The sequence below is a fragment of the Chelonia mydas genome, chromosome 1 (genome assembly GCF_015237465.2).
Source record: "Chelonia mydas isolate rCheMyd1 chromosome 1, rCheMyd1.pri.v2, whole genome shotgun sequence".
In the NCBI taxonomy this organism is placed as follows: Eukaryota; Metazoa; Chordata; order Testudines; family Cheloniidae; genus Chelonia; species Chelonia mydas.
In genome coordinates, this window is record NC_057849.1 from 258,258,589 (window position 1) to 258,268,866 (window position 10,278).

General features: G+C 45.0%; 1 protein-coding gene across 17 annotated transcripts in view; it reads left to right on the forward strand.

The window, feature by feature from the left end:
* Positions 1–7,677, forward strand: part of MEI1 (meiotic double-stranded break formation protein 1) — a 65,560-nt gene extending 57,883 nt beyond the window's left edge. For 6 of the 17 annotated variants that reach the window (XM_037882648.2, XM_037882647.2, XM_037882651.2 and 3 more), the window contains 3 exons: positions 4,383–4,489; positions 5,224–5,355; positions 5,789–7,677. In XM_037882648.2, coding sequence (XP_037738576.1) covers positions 4,383–4,489; positions 5,224–5,355; positions 5,789–6,136 — 587 coding nt within the window. In that variant the 3' untranslated portion in view covers positions 6,137–7,677. Of the gene's footprint in view, positions 1–4,382; positions 4,490–5,223; positions 5,356–5,788 lie in introns of those variants that run through there. The other 11 variants (XR_005222970.2, XR_005222969.2, XR_005222971.2 and 8 more) reach the window with 5 other exon arrangements.
* Positions 7,678–10,278: the final 2,601 nt, after the last annotated feature.

The following is a 10,278-nucleotide window of genomic DNA, read 5'->3' on the forward strand; positions in this document are numbered from 1 at the left end:
GAATGGACTTAACCTCCATGGATTTATCCAGTTCTCTTTTAAACCCTGTTATAGTCCTAGCCTTCACAACCTCCTCAGGCAAGGAGTTCCACAGGTTGACTCTGTGCTGGGTGAAGAAGAACTTCCTTTTATTTGTTTTAAACCTGCTGCCCATTAATTTTATTTGGTGGCCCCTAGTTCTTATATTATGGGAACAAGTAAATAACTTCTCCTTATTCACTTTCTCCATACCACTCCTGATTTTATATGCCTCTGTCATATCCCCCTGAGTCTCCTCTTTTCCAAGCTGAAAAGTCCTAGCCTCTTTAATCTCCCATAATATGGGACCCGTTCCAAACTCCTATTTTTTTAGTTTCCCTTTTCTGAACCTTTTCCAATGCCAGTATATCCTTTTTGAGATGAGGGGACCACATCTGTACGCAGTATTCAAGATGTGGGCGTACCATGGATTTGTATAAGGGCAATAAGATACTCTCCGTCTAATTCTCTATCCTTTTTTAATGATTCCTAACATCCCGTTTGCTTTTTTGACTGCCGCTGCACACTGCGTGGACATCTTGAGAGAACTATCCACGATGACTCTAAGATCTTTCTCCTGATTAGTTGTAGCTAAATTAGCCCCCATCATATTGTATGTATAGTTGGGGTTATTTTTTCCAGTGTGCATTACTTTATATTTATCCACATTAAATTTCATTTGCCATTTTGTTGCTCAATCACTTAGTTTTGTGAGATCTTTTTGAAGTTCTTCACAGTCTGCTTTGGTCTTAACTATCTTGAACAGTTTAGTATCGTTTGCAAACTTTGCCACCTCACTGTTTACACCTTCCTCCAGATCATTTATGAATAAGTTGAATAGGATTGGTCCTGAAACTGACCTTTGGGGAACACCACTAGTTACCCCTCTCCATTCTGAAAATTTACCATTTATTCCTACCCTTTGTTCCCTGTCTTTTAACCAGTTCTCAAGCCATGAAAAGATCTTCCCTCTTATCCCATGACAACTTAATTTACGTAAGAGCCTTTGGTGAGGGACCTCATCAAAGGCTTTCTGGAAATCTAAGTACACAATGTCCACTGGATCCCCCTTGTCCACATGTTTGTTTGACCCCTTCGGAGAACTCTAATAGATTAGTAAGACATGATCTCCCTTTACAGAAACCATGTTGACTTTTGCCCAACAATTTATGTTCTTCTATGTGTCTGACAATTTTATTCTTTACTGTTGTTTCAACTAATTTGCCCGGTACTGACGTTAGACTTACCGGTCTGTAATTGCCGGGATCACCTCTAGAGCCCTTTTTAAATATTGGTGTTACATTGGCTATCTTCCAGTCATTGGGTACAGTAGCTGATTTAAAGGACAGGTTACAAACCATAGTTAATAGTTCTGCAATTTCACATTTGAGTTCTTTCAGAACTCTTGGGTGAATGCCATCTGGTCCCGGTGACTTGTTACTGTTAAGTTTCTCAATTAATTCCAAAACCTCCTCTAGTGACACTTCAGTCTGTGACAATTCCTCAGATTTGCTACCTACAAAAGACGGCTCAGGTTTGGGAATCTCCCTAACCTCCTCAGCCATGAAGACTGAAGCAAAGAATTCATTTAGTTTCTCTGCGATGACTTTATCGTCTTTAAGTGCTCCTTTTGAATCTCGATCGTCCAGGGGCCCCACTGGTTATTTAGCAGGCTTCTTGCTTCTGATGTACTTAATACCATTGTCAGGATTCTTTTTGTTCCTAATATAGTGAAAAAAAACTCCTTCTTATTTACCTTCTCTCTGGTGGCTACAAATTTCTCCTTGTGTCCCTTTGTTTCCCTTATCAATTTTCTGCAGTTCCTAACTTCTGACTTATATTCATTGCTATCAAGTTCCCCCTTTTTCCATTTGTTATATATATATTTTTTTATTATTTTTTAAAGCTGCTTTCGACTTTCCCTCTAAACCAGGTTCATTTTTAATCAGTACCGGCTTCTTCCTCGATTGTGCCTTTTTGGGCATCTATAGTAAGGTGTTCTTAAATGATTCCCAATTATCATTCACGTTTTTCGTTTTAAATTCTTCCTCCCAGTTTGTTTGGCTCATAAGTGCTTTGTGAAATTTGCCCTATTAAAGCACCAAGTATATATATTACTGGTCTGGACTTAATTCTGCTTTCCCATTATAAATGCAATTAATTAATTAATTAAGCTACCATTAGTTTTTAGTTCTGTGATTTAGTTCTGCTTCTGTGAGCTGTGTAAACATACCCAGAGAGAGAACACCAAACAATGAATGAGCACCAAACAAAAGGGCCATTGTTGGCAGGGAGGAAACTCGTAAATGAAAATGTGATGTTACAGATGAATGCTACTCAGTAGCCCAAGTGTGTCTCTGATAAAAGTCCCAGTAGAACAGAAAGAGAGAGCAGATTAGTAGGAGGTTCCACTGATTCAATATTAAACAGATCACATGCTATTTCAGCATTTCAACAACAGTCTAGTGTCACAAACTGTGGAGTTTGGAGTATTCTCGTTTGGAATTCTAAGAAAGGGGAAAACAGTATGGATCTGTTTTTATGGCCGTAGTGCCCAGAGCCCCAGGTTAGGATGGGGGTCCCATTGTGCCGGGTGCTATAGAAATACACAGGAAGAAATGCTCCCTACTTGTGTAAGAGCTTACAACGTAAGAAGGTGAATGACCTACAAAAGGTGGGGAGACAACCAAAGGGGTACAGCTTTTCTGAGGCCCTGAGCTTGTTTACACACCCAGTTGCACCAGTTTGATTTAAGGTATGATTTTAAACTGATTTAGCTAAAACAGTTAGCTATGTGGATACAGAAGGCTATGTGGATGCTCCTTTTGGTCTGAACCAGGCTTATTTAGCTTAAATAGATTAGGAAGATGCTTAAGCAAAACTGAAATGGGAGTGTCCACAGGGGTTTTAGTCAATTTAACTAAACTAGTTTTATTAAACCATTACAAACTTTTGTGTGGACAGGGTCTACTCCTGGGGGAATTCTGCACCAAAAAAAAAAAATTCTGCACACAATATTTGAAAATTCTGCAAAAATCTGCATATTTTGTTCGTCAAAATAACACAATATAATCACGCCAGTTACAATTATTTTGGTAATTTATTTCAAAATATCTGTCCGCAGGTGTGTCTGCAACAATGCAGACCCAAAAAAAAAAAAAGATTCTGGTAATTTTTTTTTTTTGACAAATCAATTCCTTTCGGGGCATATTAGTACAGAACGTTGTGTAATTCATTTAAATTACAATAGAGAACTGTATTTCCTGCACCTGTCAGAAGCAGTGCAAAGGCTTGGGGAAGTCAGGGGTAATGGAGGAACTGAGAAAGAGGGAAGGAGCCTAGGAGTGAACCTGGAGGCTGTTGAGTGGGTGAAAGGTTTTTCTTTTGGGGGGCGGGGGGATTGTTAGGGTGTTGGGAAGCCTCCTCCATGCAGACCCTGGCTGACGCCAAGCCTCTCCCATTCAATCAGGCACGTCTGCCCCTGTCCCCACACCCCTCATCCCCATGGGTCTCTGCAGCCCCACACTCCTGAGCTCATGCTCCATTCTGTCCTGCCCACTAGCCATTCTGAACCCCAGTCTGTGACCCCCCCCCAACAGCCCTGTGTGCCCTGCTCTGTCCAAACCTGGCTCTGCGGGCAGGGTGCTGTGATGAACTCTACCCCTGGGGGAATTCTGCAGAATTGGGCATAGGATTTTGTATTTCCCCCCCAATAAAATACATTTTGCCTAAGTGCTGCAGTTCTGCCTTGTGCCACCAGAGGCTGCTGTGGTGCTAGTACAGCTGGCATGAACACAGCTGTCTGTTCTGGTGGCACAGCAGCCTCTGGTGGGCAAAAGGCAGAACTGCAGCACTTCTTAGGCAAAATGTTTTTTATGCGAGAGTACAAAATTATGCAAGACAGATTAATTCTGTGCATCCCTTGTAGTTCTGGGCTAGGGATAGCCTGCTACTCTTTCTGAAAAGTGCCCCTGGAGATCAGTTTAACTATCACTTGTACAAATGCCAGACATGGGGAGAAGGCAACTGGGTTTACTATCTCAGATGATTGGCTCATCTGATACTGCAGCCCCCACACCCAGTACTTCACTGTAGTGTCTGAATTAGCTGTGAGCTCAAGTCATGGGGTGAGGCCCCAAACCAGAAAGCAGTGGTTGAAGATGCTAAGCCTTTGGCCTCCTAGCTGATAAACCCTCCCCTGATGAAGGGATATAAAACAAATACCACTTTTGTCTCCAGCGGCTTGGTGTCTCGCGGAAGAACAGAAGGATTTGGATTTGGTATGAAGGAGTGCTCTTAGCTAAGAGCACCCTGCCACTGCAGTTTTTAAAACCACCTGTGATGAGTTTCTCTTGCTCCTCCAGCGCTCCATGTCGTCTCACAGCCCTGGAATCGATTCCTGCTCTTCACACTACTGGATGGTGGCGAGAACTCCTTCCTTCGTCCAGAAATTCTCAGGCTGATGACTTTGGTGAGCAGGGGAGGAATAGACAGTTCTGTGAATCGATTGTGTATTAGTGCAATGCAGGTTTGTAAGTTATTGGACAGTACATCATAAGTTTACCTCCCAACTCGCACACTTCCATTGCTTTCAGTCTGTACCTGTATTGTTGGCCCATAATTGGACAACAAACTAATGTTCTTGAAGTGCAGAAGGGAAGTCACCTATACATTTTGACCTTTAGGTGGATACACCCTGTTCTTCCTCTGTTTAACATTCTCATCATACGTGGGGGCAGGGAGAGAAAAGAGGAACAGGGAATATGTGGTTTTCTTTGCTTTACTGCATTGTTGAAGCACTGATCTCACATGTCAAATATATGTGAAGATATTGTTGAAAGAAAGATGATGGCAGCTAATGATCTAAGACGCTGCCCTTCCGTAGCTGAGCTCTTGCCTGCACAGATGTTTCAACGGATTTAGTTAAACCAGTGCAAACCCCTGTGTGGATACTCTTATTTCCATTTAGGAATGGCTTATTTTGGTTTGGCTTCAACTGATTGTTAATTAACTAATGCTAAACTGAATTACGCCTGATTTAAACCATAAGTAGAGTGGTTGCACAGCCTTTTGCATTGGTTTAACTAAATTGGTTTGAAATCTCCCCTTTGGTTAAGTGCAGTTTCCTTGTGTAGCTGTAGATGAGTCACTGCTGGAATCCATATGACTTCTGTTATTAAATGTCCCTTTTTCCTGTTCGTCAAGTTTGTGAGATATCGGAGCAGCGGTATTATTTCTCAAAGTGAAATTAGCCAGATACTCCAAGAGGCAGTAAAAGCCAAGTTAGCAGAGCTTCCTGTTGCCACATCCCAGGCTCTACGCCTCTTGCTACTTCAGGTAAGAGTGCTGGCAAGGCCCAGGAGGAAAAGAGAAATGGGGGGAATGTGGGAAGAGGTTATGAGAAGGGGATCCTGCAAACAATCTCTTCTGTTTTTGCTATGAGACTTGGGAAATGCTTTGGGTTCTGTGAGGTAGAAGGTAATGGGATGGGGAGGGTCCTGCAGATGATCAGCTTGGCTGTTCGTATCTGGTGCAGTCAGGGAGGAACTGTGGAACGGGAAAGCAAAACGTTTCAAGCAGTGCCCAGATTGTATTGTTTATGTTGCTATGAGTCCCTCTGCCTGTTGAATCTCACCCTTTGTAATAAGAAGAGCACGAGGGTTCATTGCCATGGATGAGGGAGTGGGGGAAGTAAGGGATGGAGATGTGAAGGAACAAACCAGTTAGTTGCCCTTTGGTCTGGAAATCATCCCTTTCCTTTGGTATTCAGCTTCAGAGTGGGAGTTGTGAGATGGAGCCAGCCCAAGAAGGGACCATTCAGACCTTGCTGGAGAGCCTCCCAGCCAGGACCAGGACACATCTAAGCCCACAGGACATGGTGTATCCTTTTGCAAGACACATATCCTTGGTAAATGACATTGCTAAGCAAGGCGCAGCAGTTGGGCGAGGGGTGATATTTAATCTGTTGCTCCATGCCATCATCCAGCTAAGATTGAATGAGAGTAAGAATGTATTCAGTACATCTCCACTTGTTGCAGATGCCAAGACCCTCATGCTAAGAACTGGCCAGGGGCATCGTGTGGTGAAAAAAATCCTAATTGTGCAGAAAAGGGATTAATGATACCTAGCCCCTCGCTGCCTGTGCTGGGAACAGTGTCTTGATGGGACGATTCTTGTCTACCTGACAGAGACAGCTTGAGGAATGAGCACAGGACTGGGAGCCAGGGATATCTGATCATGGCCCCGTCACTGACTCCTCCCTAGGACGAGTGATTCATTTAACTTCTCTGTCTGCCTCAGTTTTTCCATCTGTTAACCTGTGCTGCTACTCATTTTTCCTTCCTCACAGGGGTGACATGAAGCTAACTGGACACTTGTAAAGCACTTTGAAAACAACCACCGTTATGCAAGGACTAGGTATTATTGTTAGCCCTTGTTAAAAGGGCAGGCATGTCTTGTGGCATTGTCAAGCATCTCCACCACTCAGCCTGAGCTAGAAGCAGAGTTGATGGGCACTGCTAGCAATTGCAACTAGCTCATCTCAACCAGAAGGGTTAGTTAGCCCAAAATTGCCCTTGTTGGGGGTTGGGAAATAAATGAGGGAGCCTAGAATATATGCTTAATTAAGTGGCTACTTCTCTCTCAAATTAGCTGCTTTAGCCTGCCTGGCTAAAGACACTGCATTGTCTCCGCCAGCTAATGCCCCAGATACTGTCTCTGTTCTTGTGCCTGTGCAGGGGACTCTGTCCAAAGTGCTGCTGAAGCTAATGCTGTTGCGAGCCACCTGTAGTGCAGTGTCTGTGAAGCATCTCTGTTGCATTTGACAATCACATGGGAGTCGCCCCTTAAGGATCCATTTTCTAAGTAAAACCCTGTCTGGTTAGTGATCAGCCCCCACTGGGAGGCTGGCACCACCTTCAGGATTCCTGCTAGAGTGGTTCCACCATTATCCCATGTTGGGTGCTGAGGTTTGCTCCAGAATAAAAGTTCTCAACCTGCACACATTGATCCCATTCCACATGAGAGTCCCTGCAATTGTCTTTTTTGCAGGTAGAGGGGGTAGCGCCCTGAGCCATCTCCCTTATTCCTTGCCTCCGGGCTGTTGCAACTGGTCTTCCGATGCTAGGGGGCCCAAAGATCCTTGCACTGTTTTTTACAAAGTATTCGGGATGCATCTGAATAGGAATGCGAGGGTCACTGTATGGAAGGGCAAGAATCCTCTAGTTGAAAGCCAGGTTTTTAAGTTTAACATTGTCTGGAAAGCTGTTCCCCTCCCCACAGCCAGAACCCAGGTTTAGGGAAAGGACAGGTGTAGTAGCTTTTTGGCAACATTTGTTGAGCACTGCCCAAACAGGAAATTACAACAGCGAGCTGGGTTTTCCTGACTTGTCCTTCCCTTTGGTTTTCCATTCATGCCATCAACATCAGATGCCTGGGAGGAGTGGCAGTGTCTCTCTTGCACATTGCAGACTGAAACAAGAGGAGGGAGCACGTGGAGCAGAGAAATAAGAAATGGACGGATAAAGACCATTCCTGCCCTTTTTCCCAGACAGTGGCTTAGATAGGAACAATAACAGAAATGGTTGGTAGCTGGTTTTCAAAAGTTATGTGTTTACTGTTGTTGAAAAGCAATCACAAAATAAAATCTTGCATTCCCTCTTTTTTCCATTCATTTGTTAGAGATGGCTTGGTTGAAACCTGCCCTTCAGGTCAGACTTGCATTCATGGGGAGCACACCACAGCACTTCCCAGGTGGTATGTGTGGGGGGGAGGCAGTGTCTCAGCCTGTAGCAGCAGTTAAAATAGATTGAAACAGAAGGGGGAGCTCTCACCACACTAACCAGCAAGGAGGATGAGCGCTGCTTACCTCAGCCAGAGCATGGCAGCTCCTCTCTGCTTATAGTAGAGATGGGGGACCTGGGCCACAAAAAGACACAGGCAACCCCTTTACATTAACCCTGGCTCCACAGCCTCCTCTCAGAGCCCCTTGCTTCCACTTGACAGACTTGTAGATGCAATGAAATCAATTCCCTACTTGTCTTTAAAAGAGTCACTTCTTCTCCAAAGCTGTGGTAGCATCTGAATGTGTCATGGATCATAACTCATATCATCACAAGCCTCCAGCTACTACTGCTGACCACAGCCAAAGCTTTTATGTTAATTGCTTCTTCCTGAAAAAACTCTGTTGGCTTACCATCCATTTTCTTTCCCATTCAAATGCCCTCTTCTCATCCTCAAACACCATCACAACTGTCGGTGAGGGAAACGTCCCAGGCAGGTGTTGGGCAACCAGATGTAAGGAGGCAGAGAGCGTTTCCCAGGGCTGTTGCTGCAGCCAACCAAAGCCTTTAGGAAGGAGAAGAGAGCAAGCAGTGTTGTTGCCTGCTAGGGCCCCTGGTGTGCGGTCAACTGGCCATAGCTCGTGTCCCGCAGAGCCATGCAGTGCGCAGCCCTGCCCCTTTCCTCGTTAGTATAGTGGTGAGTATCCCCACCTGTCATGTGGGAGACCGGGGTTCGATTCCCCGATGGCGAGAGTGATACCTTTTGAATGGGGAGAAAGAAATGCATTGCCCGGCCAGCACATTCCTCATCTCCTTCGATGGCGACTTCCCTTCACACCCCCCCGCAGTGTGGATTTTCATCTCCAGAGAGATAATTAGCCTGCAAGGCCACCACTGCCCTCATGAAAGCCTCCACATCGCCTTCCGCCACTGGGCCCAGCTTCAAGACCTGCACATTGGGGCACACTTGAGAGTCGCAAAGGGAAATACTCTGGCCAAGGGCATGAGGACAATCGCCCAGCCTAAGGTGGTGGCAGCTGGTCAAGGGGCGAGGAAGAGAGAAAAGCGGACAGGCAGCAGGCTGGCCTCCTGTCTTTTTTTCCTTTTGTTACGATTTTCACTGTGACAGTAATGGGGAGACTTGAGAAATAGCTGTGGCCGTAGGTGAGGTCGGTGGCCGCCCCAAGAGCGCAGAAGGGAGCAGTTTCCACTCAGCTGCTGTGTCACCCAGCGGCTGGCTGTGATTGTATAGTGGTCAGTAGTCTGCACTGTGGCCGCAGCAAGCTTTGAATCGGAATCACGCCTTTGCTTTTTGGTGGGGGATCTCCTGAAGCACACCCAGTGGCTTAGCCTGATTGCATCCATTTGCAAAGAGAGCCAGCAGCTGGTGCCTAGTTTCCGCTTGGTAGAGGAACGTCAATGAGATAAATCCATCAGAAAAAGAGTAACGGGGATGAGTAACAGGAAGTTTTCCTGGGCACCGGTGTCCGGAAGCAGCGTATTCCATCCTGGAAAGGGACGAGTTTGGAATGTCCGGCCACTGTGCGTTGAAGGGAAAGTTGTTCGGGCCTGGGAAGCTACGGCCCTCAAGAGGGGCTTCTAAAGCCAAAGGGAGCTTGGGTGAGTTTGTGAGGGCGTGACTTTGAGGAGCGTGTGAATTATGGAAGTGGAAGGGTAGAAAGAAAGAGTTGTGTGAGGAAGAAGGTGCTGAGCAGCCCGTTGGTGAGGGAGAACAGATCTAAATAACATGGTGTTACAAATGCCTATAGCTGCCTATCCACAGTGGGACTCCCAACGTTGCTAACAGTAGGACCAATGCAACAGTGGGAAATATAGACAGTTGCCCCATGGTGGATGGTGTTTTTTTGAGGTCTCCCATCTAAGTACTGGCCCTGCTTAGCCGATGGATCACAGCACTTGGTGCTATGGCTGCAGGCATTCACACTTTAAGGACTTAATCCTGCAAACATTTATGCAGGTAAGCTGACCCAACTTTATCCATATGAGCAGTCTTATTGACCTCAGTGGGAAGACTGGAATGAGCAAAGGCACATATGCAAGTCCTGGCCTGAGCTAGCCTTTTGCCTGTGAGTATTTAACACTTTAAATCTACACATTTTATTTTGAAGTCTTTCTTTTCATTTTCATCTTTTATTTTTGATCCATTTCCACTCTATGTTCTGTATGATTCAAAGACATTTTGTTTTTAAAAAATCCTCATAGTCATCACTTTACATTTCCAGGGTCTTTCAGCCTGAAGGATCCAAAAGATTTTACAGTTTGAATATACAAAAAAAGAAAAGGAGGACTTGTGGCACCTTAGAGACTAACCAATTTATTTGAGCATAAGCTTTCGTGAGCTACATGCATCCAATGAAGTGAGCTGTAGCTCACGAAAGCTTATGCTCAAATAAATTGGTTAGTCTCTAAGGTGCCACAAGTCCTCCTTTTCTTTTTGCGAATACAGACTAACACGGCT